This window comes from Myotis lucifugus, unplaced genomic scaffold, assembly GCF_000147115.1.
Source record: "Myotis lucifugus unplaced genomic scaffold, Myoluc2.0 scaffold_64, whole genome shotgun sequence".
In the NCBI taxonomy this organism is placed as follows: Eukaryota; Metazoa; Chordata; class Mammalia; order Chiroptera; family Vespertilionidae; genus Myotis; species Myotis lucifugus.
Window position 1 is genome coordinate 1,805,521 of NW_005871112.1, and position 19,846 is coordinate 1,825,366.

A 19,846-nucleotide genomic window follows, 5' to 3' on the forward strand; every position below is an offset into this window, starting at 1 on the left:
TTAAAAAATAATTAATTGTAGGTAAAATACACAGATTACACAAAAAGTCCATTCTGCGGGATTTGATTAAAAATCTTAAAATTCTTAAAATGTTAACCATTTAACTAACCAAACCTGTTGTCAAAACTACCAAAATGAATAATATTGATTTACTGCAGTTTTACTACATGACGAAGAAAAGAAAAGAAAAAAGACTTTTGCTTTGCCCGGCCAACATGGCTCAGCAGTTAAGCATCGATTTTTTTTTTTTAATATATTTTCATTGATTTCAGAGAGAGAGAGGGAGAGAGAGATAGAAACATCAATGATGAGAGAGAATCATTGATTGGCTGCTTCCTGCATGCCCCCAACTGGGGATCAAGCCCTCAACCTGGGCATGTGCCCTTGGCAGTAATTGAACTCGGGACCCTTCAGTCCGCAGACCAATGCTCTATCCACTGAGCCAAATTGGCTAGGGCTAAGCGTCAATTTATGAACCAGGAGGTCAAGGTTCAATTCCCAGTCAGGGCATATGCCTAGGTTGTGGGCTCGATCCCCAGTGTGGGGCCTGCAGGAGGCAGCTGATCAATGATTCTCTCTCATCATTGATGATTCTATTTCTCTCTCCCTCTCCCTTCCCCTCTGAATCAATAAAAGTTTTTTTTTTAAAAAAGACTTGCTTTTTAACCCACAGTGAAGATACATAGTGTAGTCACTTGCTGTCTATTTTAAGATTCTAAAAATCTTCTAGAACCTTTCATTTTCCTTGTGAAGAGAATGTGTACTGCTCCTCTCTTGGGTTGCTTCTCCTTTTTTAACATCATCTAGAGCCCTTTTTACCCCCAAAGTTTCTCACACTCTTTTCTCTTAGATGACTCTGAATGTTTAATAGAAACATAGAATATTTTAAAGCTGGACAGAGCTTAAATAATTTAGCTTATGCATTTTAGATGAGGAAATTGAGGCCTAAAGAGGCAAAACACATAGAAGCCCATCAAAGGCAAAGCTGCAAGATCAGCTCAGTTATACTCTATGGCTGTGGGTCAGAAAAGAGGGGAAAAAGTTAAAAAAAAAGGTCAAAATAGGAAAAAAACTTCAGTTCTGGGTCAGAAAACTTGCGTCTGAGTCTTGGCTCTGCCACTCAACAGCTGACTGACATTTGGAAATATGCTTCATGCCACTGAGCCCTGATTCTTTATCTGCAAAACAGGAATAAGCAAACCTATACCTTACTGAGGTTTTATTGAGGATAAAATGGAAGAACACATATGAATATGTCCTAAAACCAATGAACAACTACACACATTGCCTATTATTAAGAAGAAACTAAATAGGGTATATGGGAACTAAAACTGTATTCCTGTGTTCAGTCATGTTAAATTCAAACCAACTTTGAATAGAAAAATTGTATTAGGACAGAAATAATTTACAAAAAAGAAAAACAAACAAGAAGTAAATAGCAAGTTTACATTAAAAAATAAATAAAAGGCTCAAAAAGATACTCACCTTCTGCCAAACTCCCCATAAAAGGTAACCCTATTCCATCTTTGGAGTAACTGAGGAATTGAAGAGGAGAGTATCAGTATAAATTACAAGTGTGAAAAAAAATGTTTATAATCAAATCAAGCATAATTTTGGTGGACTAATTAGGATTAATTAGACGTAATGATGAACACAGTTTTAGTGGTTGTAAGTTACCTGGAGAAATGAATGTAATTAGCTAAAGCTGAACCAGCTTGTAACAGCAATGCAGTTGTCAGAACCTTTAAAATCATGTGCATGGGTCCTCCTTTATTAATAGCCTGCCACAATGATTGAGCATAAATGCAAGCAATCACAAAGTACACTAGGACTAGGAGGAAAAAGAACTCATGTAACCCTGTGAAGAGAAGAAAGGAGTTTGCTTCAGTAAAACAAGCCAGTTATAGTATTGGGTTGCTTTCAAATTTCCTATCAATACATTTCTAGAACTTGTTTTTTAAATGAAGTCATAGCATTCACTTTTGTAAGAGGGGAAAAAAAGGAGATCGTTGATATTTAAAAATTTTATACTTTTGGACAGTTCTAACTATAGGAAGACAGATTAAACTAGTTAATCTATTAAAAAGCATAGTGGTCAAGGCATAAGCCCAAAGACTACCCATAAGATCAAAGTTTTGTTCAAAAATAGTAAATTAAAACAATGATTTCAGCATTGTTAGATATACTTTTTAACCTCAAAGTGGATTTCTTTTGTAAGATACTTAGAAACAGATTTAGTTAATCAACAATAGTAAAATATACCCTGACAACAGGTCTCAAAGTGTGATCCAAGAGCCAGTATCAACAGCATCACTAGGGAACTTGTTAGAAATGAAAATTCCTGAGCCTCATTCCAGATCTACTGAATCAAAAACTCTGGGTGCAGGGCCCAGCAATCTGTGTTTTAATAAACCCTTCAGGTGATTCTGATTGCAGCTAAGTGCGAGAGCCACAGCTCTGGAATGTATTACCTTAAACTTCCATTTGGACAAAGCTTCAAAATACCTGTCCTTCACAGTTAACTTAACTATAACACCTGACTAAATGGCCACCAGTCCAAAGACTAGCCATTGGCCAAAAAACAGCATAACTTGGTTCTCAAAAATAAATTAGGCTAATCATATTCTCTTGGGAAATCAAACCACAAAACATGGAAAGGATTAGGCAACAGAAATTGAAGCTAAAAAGGGCTGATATTGGGATAGGCTAAAGGAGTCAACCCAGACCATGATAAAATAAAAATTTTGAGTACATTGAAATTTTGAATGATCAAAGGGAGCTGGTTGGTAAAAACAAAGTAAATGTGCAGATTTCATATTAAAAATGGTGCCAGTCATTAAGCGGCCTCTCGCTCCCTCCTACTAGCAGCTTTTCAGTTCAGACTTCCTGCATCTTCATGATAAATCCCTCCCACCCCTTTCTTGCATTACCTGGAATATTTTGACTGTCTTAATTTTTCAGAAATTTCAGAAAATTTTTATAATAAACCAGAAGGCTAGCTTTGAGTTTAATGAATTACATTTACTTGGTTACATCTAAAGTTAGTCTTCAATATTAGGGCTTTTATATCCTATGTAAATAACACTAGTGACAGTGGATATGGATAGAGCTGTCTCTATTGAACCTGTGGATGAACAGTCTAAATTGCAATCGCTTCCGTTCCAATTGTGAATACCGAACCTACTCCAATTCTCATTTGTGGGAAACTCCAGCCAAAAGGCAGAGAAGGGAATATTTCCATTATATGAAAAATAATTTTAGAAAAGCAATCCAGATACCAATAGGAAAAATAGTCAATAAACAGTTCAATCTCAATCATGTCTTTGGCAGGGTTAGGAGAAAAAAGAGAGATAAGAAGTATTTCAGCCACTGGGTGTCTCTCCTGCTCTATGTATACGAACGGCGACAGTCCACTCTAGTCCAGGTGAAAAGGCACGTTTACATTTAGTCTTCAGGAAGAGAAAATCAAATAACAGAAAAGGCATATTTGATAAAATTCCCTACATAGAAAAAGTATTCAGCTTTAGAAATAAAAGGACAATAAACCTGGGATTGTCATAGTAATGGAACAAGATGGAAAATATGCTGATTATATTATAACTCAGTAAAATTCTTTTTGCTAGCTTGTGTTTTAAATCCTAGTTTTTATCTTTCATTCTTAGTATGAAGAATTAAACCTGGCATTCTATTTAAAGTTTTACTTATTTAAATTCTGTACAGAATATCCATTACAAGGTAAAGTTTTAGACTTCATTAGGTTACAAAGCCAGCATGGAAAGAAAATCCTCAGACGATTTACCGAGTAATCAGAATAATATAGGAGAAGGAGGAAATTTTGAAAATAAGACATGTCACCAGCAAAAAAGTGTTTCAGGATTATTCAAGATTAAGTGTACCTTTTGAAAAAGCTAACATTATAATCAACAAATTATTTCATTGAGGTAATATATTAAATACCTTGAACTAGGTCATTTGTCCTACACTTAGTTCATTGAATTTTGCATAAATTATTTTTACCATGACCCTGTCCACAAAACACTTTAAAGATAAAACATGAATTCTGCCCTCTGTGTTCTTTTAAATAAATCACCTTTAGAAAAAAAAAATCTTTTTTCTCTTCAGCTATCAATTTTACTTTTGTTCTGCCACCATCCTTCACAAGAAAGCAATCTATGTTCACTTTGAAATTAAAATCTAATTTTAAAACAGATGGGTACTAGGTATTAAATTTTACCTACACACGAAAGAAGAAAAATGCTCTTAAATGAGCATGCAACAAGTGACAAACTCTTACATTATTAGGAAATGTATAGACTTTAAGGCAGTGGTTCTCAACCTTCTGGCCCTTTAAATACAGTTCCTCATGTTGTGACCCAACCATAAAATTATTTTTGTTGCTACTTCATAACTGTAATGTTGCTACTGTTATGAATCGTAATGTAAATATCTGATATGCAGGATGGTCTTAGGTGACCCCTGTGAAAGGGTCGTTCGACCACCAAAGGGGTCGCGACCCACAGGTTGAGAACCGCTGCTTTAAGGCAAGCTTAATAGGAAGAAGCATTGGCAACATTCAGTAGTAAGAAAACTTAACAGGACAGCTTTAAAAACTTCAGCTCTAGCCCAGCTGGTGTGGCGCAGTGGTTGAACATCAACCCATGAACCAGGAAGTCACAGTTCGATTCCCAGTCAGCGCACATGCCCAGGTTGCAGGCTCCATCCCCAGTAGGGGGCATGTAGGAGAGAGCCGATCAATGATTCTCTCCCATCATTGATGTTTCTCTCTCTCCCTCTCCCTCTCTCCCTCTCCCAGCCTCTCTGGAATCAATAAAAACATATTAAAAAGAACAACACAAAAACTTCAGCTCCAACTAAAATGATAGGAGATGGGAGACAAGAGGGTAAGAGAAGGGAAGAGAGTCACTGGGTCACAGGCAGCACCTGGGACACTCTAGCCTACCCATGATGCTTGCTCTCTCAGAGGCACAGGGTCCATCCTGCCCTCAAGTGTCTCAAGATATATCTTAATTAGAGGCCCGGTGCATGAATTCGTGCATGGGTGGGGTCCGGCCGACCTGCCCGATGGGGGCCCATAGGGCTGGGCCAGCCAGGGGAAGGGGCTACGGGCAATTGGCCAGCTGGGCCGGCTGGGGGTGGGCCGATCTGGCCCCGAATCAGGCTGGTTGGCTGCCGCAGTGCGTGCCACCGGTCATTCCGCCGTTCCAGTCACTGGGCTTTTATATATGTAGACTAGAGGCCCGGTGCACAAAATTTGTGCACGGTGAGGGGGGGGGAGTGTCCCTCAGCCTGGCCTGCACCCTCTCCAATCCGGGACCCCTCAGAGGATCGGGGGATGTCCAACTGCCGATCACACCCTAGAGCACTCCCGTGGTCCCTCCCCGGCTGGCCAACCTCCCGCGTCCCTCCCCCGGCCCTGATGGGGACCCTCGGCCTGGCCTGCGCCGTCTTGAAATTCAGGACCCCTCAATCCAGGACCCCTCAGGGGATGTTGGAGAGCTGGTTTCGGCCTGATCCCGCAGGCCAGGCTGAGGGACCCCACTGGTGCACGAATTTGTGCACCGGGCCTCTAGTGAAAAATAAATGCCAACATCTTTCAGAAAGATAAAAGAAATGGTAGCATTGACTTAACTTCTAATAGTAATCTATAATTGTTAGTGTAGGTAGCTAGATATTAATAAAGGAAGGAAGCAAAGGGAATCAGATATCAAGTCTAATAAACTAGAGAGCTGAATCAGACAATAAGCCTGCTTCATCAGGGAGTTACAGCTTCACACACTCTCCAGGAGATCATTGCTTCCTCTATCCTCAGGACCTAACAGGCAGGAAGGATCTTTTAGTCAGACTACTGAGGGAGAGATAAAATAGAAGAAGAAATTCCTCTACTGGGCACATGTGCAGTAGAAGCCAAGATGGCACAGGGAGAGAGGTTCCTCCATTCCTCCACTTTCAGTCTAACATCTAACAAATTCTCTCTCTCTCTCTCTCTCTCTCTCTCTCTCTCTCTCTCTCTCTCTAGCACACTCTTGCCCCATGGTTTCTCTCGCATGTTCTCTCTCCATAGCAGTCATGCAGCCCTAGCAGCCAGCAGCCAGAAGCTGTGGAACTCCAAGCATCGGCCTGCCACAGCAGCAGACCAAGTGCAGCCAGGAACAGACTAAGCTAGCTGGATAAGGTCAGAGGCTAAACTGGAGTAAGGATCCTTTCTGGCATGTCTATCATGAATCACAAGAAATCATTCATTTCTGTTTGGGCTAAGTATCTCATTTCAGTAGTACCATATAATCAACCTAAAATTTTGATGAAAAATTTAATGGGAATACACCTAATTTTGGAAAGCATTATAAACTTTGATCATTCTTAAAACAGTTGAAAGCTCCAATAAATACAATCCTTAAATCTGCTCAAACAACCTATTAAAAGGATAGTCATACAAAGTAGCACAGTTCTAATCTCTCATGGAGTTTCCAATTTCAGTTACTTAGCTTACTAATATTTTTCTGTTTATAAAAATAATGCTAGGTTATCATTTTTTAAAGATTTAGAATATATAGGATAAAATAAAATTGTAAATTTCTACCACTTAACATGGTAATAATCTGTTAATATTCTGTACTTCTTTTCTGCATTTCCTAACATACTTCAAATCATACAGTATAAAATTTAGTGTTTTGCCTTTTTAACTTAATAGCATAGCTATTAAAATGCTATAAGGAGATTCATTTAATCATTTCTCTACTATTAGACACATAAGTTTTTAATTTTTAATATCTAAAAACATAAAAAAATTTGTGCATACAGGTAGATCTTTTTCTGTATTTAGTATATTTAAATGTATATGCTTACCAGATTCTCCAGCACTAAAATGATCAAGTGGATTCCCTTCAGCATCTGGGTTTAGTAACATCATTTCAAATGGTATATCTTCCACCTGAGAATTCTCATTGTCATCTTTGCACGTATACTTGTCTGCATAAAATACGTGCCATGTTTGTGGATACGGAATCTGGGATACTGTCAGATTATGTTCAGTCTGATTCATGGTCACTTTAAAGAGAAAGAAGATAGCACTTTCAAAGAAAAACTCTCACATGTATTTGTTTATCATACAATCAGTTTGAAGTTAGAATTCTCTTAATTCTTTTTTTTTTAAGTTTTTTTGTTTTGTATTTTTATTGATTTGATGTCAAAGAGGAAGGGAGGAGAAAGAGATAGAAACATCGATGAGATAGAATCATTGACCAGCTGCCTCCTGCATGCCCCCTACTGGGGATCAAGCCCCCAACCTGGGCATGTGCCCTGACCTTGAATTGAACCACAATCTCCCAGTTCATAGGTTGAAACTCAACCACTGAGCCACACCTCTTGTTTAATTCTTATAGCCTTAGAAATTCAAACCTTGTTGTAGTATTGGCATATGGTCTGTATATCATGAAGCAGAGAAAAATAATGTATCTTAACCAAAGGAATCACTATGATAGTACTATGAAACACCACAAATGAGTAAACGGTTTTGCTGAAACTCTGATTTTTAATTTTAAATGTTTCAAATTTTTCAAGTAGGTTAGTGACATTAAAATTTTTTAATTAAATTTATTGGGGTGACATTGGTTAATAAGATTACATAGGTTTCAAGTGCACATAATCTTAACATTGGTTAATAAGATTATATAGGTTCCTATGATACATGATCTGTATATTGCATTGTGGTAAAATATACAAAAAACAAGTTACCATTTGAACGATTTTTAAGTGTTCAATTCTGTGGCAATAAATACATTCAAAATGCTGTATAACCACCACAATGACATTTTTGAAAACTGATTTGAGTTAAATTTAAAAGGGAACATTCAACTTAGAAAATCATATCTAATAACTATGACTGACAAATACCTTCAAAAGATTTTCCAAAATCTTTTTCTAACTGTCAATTCTTAAAAAAGGCACTAAAAGCAAAAAAAAAAAAAAGAAAAAGAAATTATAAGAATTATAAGTCACTAGCAGTGATTCTGAGTTATTACACTGGTCAGGTCTATATAGTGGCAGGAGAGAGGAGACTCATGAATGTTGGCATCACACAAAGCTGTACTTGATCCTGGCTCCAATACTTACCTTCCATGTGACCTTGGGCAAATTACATAGCAATGACTCACTTTCTTCAGCTGTAAAACGAAGGTAATACTTAGAGCAAAGAGCAAAGAGCTGATGTAAGGACCAAATTATATGTCACTTGTCATATGATTGTTGCTGAATAAAGATTTATTCTCTTTTTCCTTTCTTTAAAACAGGATGGTTACACTAACAAGTGGTTCTCAATACAGGGTAATCCTTTTCCCTCCTGGGGAATCTGAAAATGTGTAGGGACAGTTTTATTGTCACAATAGTTGAGAAGATACTTGAAGGGGACCATGCTAACTAAGCTTCATGCAATCCAAAGTCTGACAAAAAAGACCTGTTCCTCCCAAAATGCCAATAGTACCCCCTTTGAGAAACACTAAATGATGTTTAAGATCCCTCAATTCAAATCTATGATGCTGACCTAAGACACACTTACTAACACTATCACAAAGTTAAAGGAGAGTAGTGTCTCACACACTATATATAATAAGAAGAGTAGAAGAGTTAAAAGAGCAAGTCTTAGCCCTACTACTTAACAACATATGACTCAGCAAATAAATTACTTAACCTCTCTAAATTTGTTTTTCGGTAGTACAATTAAGATACCTGCCCTAGCTAGCACAGAGGGGAGCAAATGAGATAATATATGAAAATCCTATGTAAAGAGTCTCATTCCGTATGAAGTCAAGTATTCTTAAAATTTAGAATTATCATAGGCCTGATTCCCAACTCTAGACTTCCTACACAGCATGTCAACTAGTCTCAAACTATTTCTCAACTGAAGGAAAAAACTTTTTAATAAATAAAAGGCATGTCTTGAGATAACTGTGGAAATTTGTATATGAAAAATATTTTAGAGGACAGTATGGAATAATTCACTTTAAGAAATCTTAGCTGAGTACAGTATTGCAGTTAAGGAGAAGAATGTCCTTACTCTTGTACAATGTAGGCTGAACTATGGTGGGTTGAATTGCTCATGACACCCACAGCTTATTTTCATGTGGCTTGATTACAAACAAAAATCACACACATACAAACACAAAGCAAATGTAACAAAGTATTAACAATTACTGAATCTAAGCAAAGGATGTACAAGTGGTGGTTGTACTTACTTTAAACTTTTCTGTATGATTGAAAATATTCCTAATTAAAAAATTGGAAAATTTATATAAAGTTGTCTTTATAAGTGAAACACTGATGCATCTAGTCAGGATTCAAATTTTGAGGACTTAGACTTTATAATTAGGAATTTCATTAATAGCAGTTTAAATGGACAAGATGATTTTATCAACAATACCACAGCACTGTTTTTCTGGCTATCTAAATTTAGCTGACATTTATACTGTTGTTGTTTTTTAACTGTACAGCTGCTGGAAAATGTAACAAAGACTCTAATTTCTGTTAAATATTTGAAGACCTTTAGTAAGAATTCAATATACAGTATAATCAATACATGGCTCGCCAGCCCATGTGGCTCAGTGGTTGAGCATTGATCTATGAACAAAGAGGTCACAGTTTAATTCTGGTCAGGGCACATTCCCAGTGTGGGGCATGCAGGAGGCAGCTGATCAATGATTCTCTCTCATCATTGATGTTTCTATCTCTCTCTCCCTCTTCCTTTCTCTCTGAAATCAACAAAAATACATTTAAAGAAATATATACATACATACATGGCTCAGAAATAAGGTTTTTGAAATGTACAGCTTGCAATTACAGAATTTGGACCTGATTATATAAAAGCTCTGCAATATTGCTGTTCTATCACTTGCACTTTTCCTCTTAGATAAAACAATATAAAAATTAGCCATTATATCTTCACCAATACACTTTTTAATGTTTCATTTTAAATTACACAGACTTACATCATATTAAAACAAGAGTGTGCTTCAGAAAGTGTTACAGCCTTAACTTTTGGTCTTGCTGCCTTATTCAGCAAGCCTGGGAAATAAGCCTCTTAACAAAACTGTATATTCATTGTTTTTGAGACAAAAGACTACAGCACAGCACACATGTTCTATGCTGATGTAATCAAATATTAACAAAACTTGAATTGCAGAGAATAATGTTATATGGCTAATTATCCTATATAATAAAATGCTAATACGCAAATTGACCGAACGGCGGAACAACTGGTTGCTATGACGTGCACTGACCACCAGGGGGCAGACGCTCAATGCAGGAGCTGCTCCCTGGTGGTCAGTGTGCTCCCACAGGGGGAGCACCACTCAGCCAGAAGCTGGGCTCATGGCTTGCAGCGGCGGTGGTGGGAGCCTCTCCTGCCTCAGTGGCAGTGCTAAGGATGTCCGACTGATGGCTTAGGCCTGGGGAGCGGGCCTAAGCTGTCAGTCAGACATCCCCCAAGGGCTCCCAGACTGCGAGAGGGTGCAACCCCCTCCCCCACACCGCTGAGTGCACAAATATTATAAAATGAAATGAATACTGTTAACAAAAATACACAGCATAATATACTAAAACTTTTAAAGGAATTATAAACATGACAAATGTACAAAAGAAAATATATGCACATGATGTAAAAAGACATATGAATATGTTTTATATGCAAAATTATATTTAGCTCTTCTAATCTGACAGTAAGTTATTCTTAACTCCTTGCTAAATTTTTTTACATAAATTTATTTTCAGTGCTTTTAAATGCCTTGTTGGCTTGCTTTAAGACCTACAAAATATTTTGTGATTTTTAAAGCTGATGTTTTATGACATTACTAAAAGAGAACAAAGGAAGACTGAAAACTAATTTCTCAAACATTCATTTGGGCAAATGTATACTCAACTGTCAAGCCACATTTGACAATAAGGGATTTTTCAAATCTGCTAGTCTTTTCATTGTTCATAGCAGCAGTAAAGTTTTCCACAGGCGTTAGGAATAGTTAATGAACTCATTACTAAGTAGGTGAAAGACTATTAATTCTTAAAATCTCACTAATGGCCACAAAATAAGAATTATTTCTACGATAAATTATTTTAAAATGTGGTACTATTACACTGACATGAATTTAAGGATATACTTTTTGTTTCAGTGCACCAAAGCTCCTAAACAATAACAACTAATATATAAGTTAGAGAACATACATTTTCTTAAGACTTGGCTTTTGTTATTGGAAAAAGAACTGATGAAATAAGTAGAAAGTGATTTATGTCTCACTAGTACTTAATTTACTTCAGGACCCAAAATTTAACAATACAATCTTCTTCCTCAAAAATTCCTGTTTCTTGAGATCTTCTGTTCCAATAATTTCAAAGAATACTCTTGTACTCAAGAGAGTGGGGAATTGAAAGGGAAAATAAAAAAAGAAACAACAGCAAGAGGTTTTTTAAGTTACAGCCCTATGTATATGCAACTCCATCCTAAAGAATTATAATTAGAATCACAGCATTTTAGGAGTTTCAGAAACCTTAGAAAAAACTAGTCCAGATTCCTTGTTTGCAGATAAGTAAAGTGTGGCTCAAAGTAAAGTGCAAGTCACTAGCAGTGATTTTCAGTTTAGCAGTCTTTCCATTGTACCATACTATCTTCCTGTATACCTAAGTTCTGTGACTGAAGGCATATTATGACTGATACAAAAATTATGCTTTTGCAAGTGTACATAGTATGGGCCATGTGATATAAAGAAACAAATCCTTCCTACAGCTCAAAGCTTTAAACTACCTGGTAAGTTTTTATTGGAGAAAGAAAAAGACTTTGAGGTATCCAATACAAAGTAAACCACCTACCAACCAAAAAAACCCTCAAGTACTAAGGTCTATGATAACTCACCCTACAAATATTTAGTAAATGCTTATTAACTCAGCACTAGAGAATCCTGAATTCTCATTCTCATAGTACCACATAACTAACATCCATAATACTTATCACAGTTGCAGTATCACACTTACAGTGATGTGATTCTTTCCTGTCACCCACTAGCCTTATGCACTCAGTGTGTCAGTATTTTGGTCCATGATTTATCACTAGTGCCTAGCACACTACATGAAACAATAGAAGTGCTCAGTGAGTGAATGAATAAATGAATGAATGAATAGACCAAAAGAGCACTGGTACTCTTACTGATTGCTTTTATAACAAATAAATAAAATGAAAAGTGGTAACTATAATAAGTGCTGCAGGGAAAACAAGAGGCTATAAAAACTCAAGTGTTAACTTAGAGGAGGGAGAAGCCAAAGAAGGGAGGGAATAACAAGAAGAGGAAAGCCTGTATAAAAGTCCAGAATAACACAAAAATTAAACAAGCACTACAAATAAAATGAGGCAGGAGGGGGCATTACTGTGAAATGAAGCTGGTGGGGAGGGGCCGGTAAGCAATGGCCAGACGGAGAAGGATCAGCATGGCTGCAGTGACCAGGTAGGAGGCTACTGCAATAGTATAGGCAAGAGATTATGGCAACCTGGAATAATATGGTAGAGGTGGCGATGAAGAAACTTAGATGAATTCAAGAGATATTCAGAGAGGGGAGTGTTGGAAAACTCCTTGGTTTCCAGTTTGTGTCCGAGATGGATGGTAGTGCCAGTTCCTACAACTGGGAACACTGATAGAGGGCCAGGTTTGGATGGGCAAGGACTATTTATACATATGTGGAACATTCAGGTGAGCAAACTGGTGTATAAAGAAAAAAAGATAATTGGTAATGAGCATTTGCACGAATTTCTCAGGTAAGTTCTGAAATTCAGGGTTGAGGTATCTAACTTTATTTTTTATTTCTCCTCAAGTCATGCAGACTTCTTCAGCATACTGTCAAAGTCATCTCACAAATCTAAATAAAAGACCCCCACAATGGGTGGCAAGGACTGGAGACTTCTACTCTTATCCCTATTCTGGCTCGCTGCCTTATGAGGGAACCAGAGAGCTGCTAAGGCTAGGAAGACTGGGTGTTTAGAAATGGCAGTGTTTTACTTGACTAGACTAACAGAAGATTCAGAGATCCATCAATATGGAAAACAGGATAGAGAAAACATAGAGGAGAAAAGGGAAGAGAGATAATTTCCATTTTTTCTCATGGATGCTTCATATTCCTAATGAAATGAGTAGAATGGCACATGCTTGTCATTTCTATATTAAAAAGTCTGTACTCACTCTGGATGGCTAACACCCTAATGCATGAGATAGTGTTGATGAGAATGCAAGAGCCCAAGGATACAGATAACTAGAATAAAAGCAGTAACTCTTAACTAGAATAAAAGCAGTACCTCTCTAGAGGCAAACCTAAAGGTTTACAAATGATGTGGTACTGGTACATCCTAAAATGACATACTGTGTCACCACATGACAAGGTCCTATGTTCCAATAACATGCTGCAAAACAACAGTGCTTGGGCTAACTTAGACAATTAACTGAGATAATACCTGTTTAGTGCTTAGCTCAGTGCTGGCAGATAATAAGTACTCAACAAATGTTATAATTCACTCTGTGCTGCTACTGGGTCGAAATATATCTGCCACATTAGTATGAATAATGTGACCTGTAAGAAATCTGGATGAAGGAAAAAGTATGTCCTTGTAAGTTATTTGGATATATTTTCAAAAATTTTGCATGATAAAGGGGGAAGAAGGCATTCTATCTTTTAATCAAGGAAAAGGTCAGTTTCCTTAAACTTCAGTTTAAAACATACCAAAGTATCACCACAGTGTGTTCTTTAAATTCCCACTTTGATAAGTAGAAGTGAATTGTCCTACTATCTTGTAATGTGTGCTGTGTCATGAAACACCCTGGTATGCAAACACTACATTTAACATTAAGGAGGAAAAAAAACATACCCAAGAATCAAATAAAAAAGGATATACTCACTTGTCAACTGAGCTTTGGATAATTTTTCGCTACAACTATAACCATTACTGTTTTCCTGCAGCTTCAGCCATTCCTGGGCTTGGAATAGGTGGAGTTTAGCTTCTTTTCCAACAGCTACTGCTACGTTGTTAACTCTGACACACAGAAGAGCATGATCACCTGGACATTGAAACAAAAATCATCAACTAGTTTGGTCTTGTGCAAAAGCAAGATAGTAGGACAATTCACTTCTACTTATCAAAGTGGGAATTTAAAGAACACAATTTTTCTTAAATCTCACTTAACTAGGTAGATAACATTAGAATGAACATCCCATTCAGATGCAAGTCAAGAGATTATGCACATTCATTACCCAAATCAATGTGTGGCCTTTCCTTATACTTCAGCTAACTGATGACATTTCATTGAATAAACAACATTTGCTGTATGTGCATCTTCACTGTAATAGAATTTATGCCTCATTTTACAACCACTCCACGTCTTTAACATGTTCATAAATTATCTATAGAAATTTACTAAGTTTCTTTTGTTTTTCAATATAGCACGGCTGTTAATATTGAATTATACTTTTTAATTTTTTTTTTTTTCAGAGAGGAAGGGAGAGGTATAGAAACATCGATGATGAGAGAGAATCACTGATCGGCTGCCTCCTGCACGCCCCCTATTGTGGATCAAACCCTCAACCTGGGCATGTGCCCTGACGGGGAATCAAACCCTGACCTCCTGGTTCATAGGTCAATGCTCAACCACTGAGCTGTGCTGGACAGGCAATTGAATTATACTTTTAATGTAAAAAAGTAAGCATAGCTAATAGCAAGGAAGTTTAAATAAATGAGGTTTGGGGTAGACATCTTATACCTGACAAAATCAGACATGTGACTTTTACAATACAACTTTCAGAATATGTTGTAAGACTACTACAGAATGAGCCTGGCTGCACACATCAGCTACATTTAAGGCCCAAAAATAAATGTCAGAAAAATAGATGCTCCTATGGAAATGGACTCTGGGTGAGAAGTAAAGCAGGAGACTGATTTTTCATTTTAAAATTATCTTATTGTTTTTACTTTTGTTATAATCATCATTTTGATTAAACATTTTAAGTAAATTTAAATGTATATTATGTATCAAAGAATGTGTAAGTCTCCTATATAAATTGATTACATTATAAATTATAAAAAGCCCTGGCCGGTTTGGCTCAGTGGATGGAGCGTCGGCCTGCAGACTGAAGGGGTCCAGGTTCGATTCCGGTCAAGGGCACATGCCGGGGTTGTGAGCTCAATCCCCGGTGGGGGGCGTGCAGGAGGCGGCCGATCCATGATTCTCTCTCATCATTGATGTTTCTATCTCTCTCTCTCCCTCTCTCTTCCTCTTTGAAATCAATAAAAAATATATTTAAAAAAATTATAAAAAGTTAAGAATGACTTTAAGGTCCTATTAACACCTTAAATTGCATTCTGAATCAGAGTTCATTATTTCAGTATAGTTGTGGTATTATTTTATTAACCTTGCATTAAATGAAAATTGCAATTATACACACACACACACACACACACACACACACACATAGGGGGCCATGGGGAGAGGGGAAGAGTGTTAAAATACTTGGATCACTCTATTCCGCAAGGTTTCTTGAGAAATCTGGACTTACTACATATGTCTCTCCTGCTTACCAGGTAATCATCATGATGACTGTCTAAGTCTTGCTTCTAGACATAGGTAATAACCCATGTCATAGCTTCCATACATTCTACACCTTCCAGCACTGTCCAGATTGTGCCATTTACTGTAGTGATATTGCTTTCATTGTCAAACTCAAAGTTGATTAAGAAACGTAAAATGTTATCTAAAAAAAAAATTCTGGCCTTAGCAGGTTTGGCTCAGTGGATAGAGCGTCAGCCTGCGGAGGAAAGGGTCCCGGGGTAGATTCCGGTCAAGGGCACATACCTTGGTTGGAGGCTCCTCCCCTGGAGGGGCCCTGGTCAGGGCTCATGCAGGAGGCAACCAATCAATGTGCTTCTCTCACATCATGTTTCTGTTTTCCCTCTCTCTTCCACTTTCCCTAAAAATTAATGGAAAAATATCCTCAGGTGAGGATTAACAACAAAAATAAATAAATGAAATAAAACTCTGTTTCTAGAGTTTCTATTTTATTCACCCAAGATCTATTCCACATTGGATTTTGGAAAACTGGGTTGCATCTCCTTTTCTCAGCTATTTTGAAAACTTTGGGTTAAAAAAAAAAACACTTCCCTCCCTTGAACCACCAATTCTGTAACTTTCCAATACTTTAAATTGCTCTCTCACACAAAATAGCTTCTCATTTCTATTTTCTTCTCTTAAGAATCCTCTCTAGGATAATATTCTTATTTTTAACTCCAAAGACTATGTAAATCAAGGATCCTAGCCCCATCAAGGCAAATAATTGTTTAAAATATAGTAGTAGTCAAATTAAGAGTACCAAGAGTGTGTACCAAAAAATCTTGAGGGTACAAGTGAATTCAGTAAAAATGAGGATAAACTGTAAGTTCATTCATTGTTGACTTACTGATTTTTGAAGGAGACCAGAAGATAAGAATCGAATGCAGTTCTGATTTCAGAAGAGCCAGAGAGGACACAAATTATGAAGCTCCCAGGACACACTTTCATGCACTTCTGTCAACGTAATTCTTGGCCTAGTGATTCATAGTTACTCTCCTCCTTTAGTAGCAGAGTAACTAAACTGTTCTAGCAATAGTGACAACTAGATTACCAGGTGTTTTATCTGGTTTCCAAAACCTCTTTGTTGTAAGTACTTTTTATCGAATTGATCTTAATAACAAACCCAAGAAATCTACATTCTGGGGCTTAAACTCACACGCAATTACAGTGCCTTAGTGCAGTGGTTCTCAACCTTCCTAATGCCGCGACCCTTTAATACAGTTCCTCATGTTGTGGTGACCCCCAACCAAAAAATTATTTTCATTGCTACTTCATAACTGTAACTTTGCTACTGTTATGAATCGTAATGTAAATATCTGATATGCAGGATGTATTTTCATTGTTACAAATTGAACATAATTAAAGCATAGTGGTTATTCACAAAAACAATATGTAATTATATATGTGTTTTCCGATGGTTTTAGGCGACCCCTGTGAAAGGGTCGTTCGACCCCCAGAGGGGTCGCGACCCACAGGCTGAGAACCGCTGCCTTAGTGTATATATAATCAGGTTGAGCCAGAAGTGAGCAATTGATGCTTCTTTGAGGGAAGGATCTCGAAAAACGCAGCAGGCGTGTCATCTGTACTACGTTTGTATGGGAGGGTCGGAGGAACGATCTTTTAAGTGCAAATACAATCCCCAAGCGGGGAGAGGGTGCTAACGAGGTGTAGGGAGCAGTCATAGCAGGGGTCGCAGTAAACGCCTCCCCCGATGCCGCTGAGCTGCGGCAAGAGGAGGGCTGTGGGCAACGCTGCGAGTCCAGGTGAGCTGCGTGAAGTTCCCGGCCTGGCCCCTCGGGGCCAGGATCCCCGCGCCAGCCGGGGGCGCGGCCCGCGGGATGTCCGCTGCCTTCATCCCGCTCCCCGCCCCCGCACCTACCATGGAACTCGAAGTGGCCGATGCTCTGGCCCTGAGCGTCTCGGGCCGCGGCGCTGCTGAAGCTGCCCCGCAGCGTCTTACCCTGGCTGCCCGGCGGCCACCAGCAGCAGGCGAGGGCCACTGCCAGCAGCCGCAGCACCACCATGCCGGCCCGCCGCCCGGCACCCACCCGCGGCCGCTAACCACCGGCGGCTCCCGGTCCCACGTCGGCAGCTGGGGAGGGGCGAGGAAAGAGCCGGACAGGAGCCGCCGACCGGCCCAGGAGACTGACAACCAATGAGGAGGGCGCCTGCGCCACGAGCCGGGGACATCCACCAATCGGAGGCTGAAGTGGGCGGGACGTGCAGATGAGTGCGCCCCATCACTTCCCAGCCTGTTGGCTAGTTCCCGCCTTTTTTTATGGAGAGTTAGGAGGATGTTGCTTCAGGTTACGGAAAAATTATTGCCCCGGTTGTCCACTGCGCATGCGTAGGATTGCGGGCCGGAGCCGGAGGTTTTGCAGGAGCCTGCGGGACAGCAAACCCAGGCAGCACCGTTTCTGGTGCAGAGAGGGACCCACAAAGCCCTGGGTGCCAGTGCAGCCTATTGGACGTTTCCACTTTAATATCTCAAAGATACTTAACTTTACAGTCCAATCGACTTTTTATTTCCTCCAAAGTTTCCTGTCTTCCTGAATTACATCATCACCCAGCAGGCCAGACAGTAGGGAATTACAGCGACCCTCCACCCCTTACATGCCTGCACCCAGTCAACTCAATTCAACAGATGTTTATTCGTGTGTCTTCCGGGTGGTGATGGTAGGAAGCAGCAGCCCCTATCCTCTCCAGGCCTTCAGAATATCTTTTTACTTGGCCTATGGCAACTGACCTGCTGCACCAGTCTTAATTTTCTCCAGTTGGCTACACACAGCCCACCTCTAGAGCCACAGAAAGTTTTGGGAAATGCAATGTGACTGCATTGCTTTCCTTCAAAAGTTCTCAATTGCTCTTGGTACACAACCCACTCTTTAGAATATGGTTTTTGAGTCTCTCAAATTGCCACCTGTGGTCTCTTATCTCCATCCTTACCAAGCCATGGTCAGTTCGCTGAACACTCAAAGTTCTCCCTTCTGGGCCTAGAGCATTTGCTGATCCCCCTGGCTGGATTACTTGTCTTATGCTACTATTCAATTTCCACATCACCTTCCTTTTTCTACTTTACTCTTCTTCCCCAAGGCTCTTTTTGAAGCCTTTCTCAAACCGTCAACTCTGTTAGATGCCCCTGGAACAGGAATCCCCTACTTCCCTGCCCAGGCACTTCCCATACGGTATTGTAAATGTTTATAGTAAAATTATTTCATGAAGAAATGTATATACATTATTTTCATTTGACAACCAGCTTTATTACGTATAAGCAAATTCTCACAACGGACCTCACCTTTTAGGAAAAGAAACCTTGGGGGAACACTTCCTATCATATCGCCAGCATTTTCTGGTATCTCTGGCAGACTAGGAATAAACTGGAGGTATTATGAGATTTTAAAAAACTTACATTATTTTTTAATTTGAAAGACACCCATGCAGCTTAGAAAAAAACAGTCAAAATTATATGAAATAAAAATGTAAGTCCTCATTTTCTCTTTTCCTTGCCTATACCTAATATCCAAAGATAACCCTTGTTAATAGTTTAAGGTGGATCCTTTCAGACATGCATTTGTAAATATATGTGGTATTTGCAAATCAAGAAGATGAATCAAACTGGTCCTGAAAATAAAACCAGAATATGGATCTTGAATGCTGTGAGACCTTTTTTTCTGTCTCTTGTCTTTCTTCTCTTTGTTATCAACTTTGTTTTTCCCTCTCACTGAAGACAGGCTTCTAGATTTCCTCAGTTCACTTGAATGAATATGGCCAAGAGCAAGCCCAAAATTTGTAGGTCCTCAGAGTTTAACCAGACTATCCAAGAACCTTAGTCAACTCCCGATCCCAGGAAGAGGCTTCCATTGGCCTAGGGCAGTGGTCGGCAAACTCATTAGTCAACAGAGCCAAATATCAACAGTACAACGATTGAAATTTCTTTTGAGAGCCAAATTTTTTAAACTTAAACTATATAGGTAGGTACATTGTTATTAAATTAATTAGGGTGCTCCTAAGCTGGCCTTTGCTAAAAACGTTCTCAATCTGATTGAGGTACGTTCGCTGAGGTCGACCCCTTCCAACTCTCCCATCCACACTCGTCTTGTACACTTGTTTCGTCTATCTCCTTTCGTTCATCCTCTCTATATGTCCAAACCATCTCAACATACCTTTCTCAATCCTGGACACTACATCTTCTTTCACTCCACAACGTT

At 38.8% G+C, this 19,846-nt stretch overlaps 1 protein-coding gene across 1 annotated transcript; it reads right to left on the reverse strand.

The window, feature by feature from the left end:
- Positions 1-851: 851 nt before the first annotated feature.
- Positions 852-17,720, reverse strand: GPR180 (G protein-coupled receptor 180). The gene is made up of 6 exons (XM_006089843.3): positions 17,518-17,720; positions 13,938-14,096; positions 6,865-7,065; positions 1,678-1,858; positions 1,486-1,535; positions 852-1,178 (listed from the first exon to the last, which is right to left on the reverse strand). The coding sequence occupies exons 1-6, from the start codon at positions 17,660-17,662 to the stop codon at positions 1,075-1,077; spliced, it is 840 nt and encodes a 279-aa protein (XP_006089905.1). The 5' UTR covers positions 17,663-17,720; the 3' UTR covers positions 852-1,074.
- Between the last annotated feature and the right edge of the window lie 2,126 nt (positions 17,721-19,846).

Bases quoted from the DNA above. Each gene is read 5' to 3' on its own strand.
- GPR180 (XM_006089843.3), bottom strand. From the start codon at position 17,662: ATGGTGGTGCTGCGGCTGCTGGCAGTGGCCCTCGCCTGCTGCTGGTGG. The intron at 14,097-17,517 runs GTAGGTGCGGGG...TTCAATGTCCAG, and splicing joins CGGCCACTTCGAGTTCCATG to GTGATCATGCTCTTCTGTGT. The intron at 1,859-6,864 runs GTAAGCATATAC...TTCTCTTCACAG, and splicing joins TTTTAGTGCTGGAGAATCTG to GGTTACATGAGTTCTTTTTC.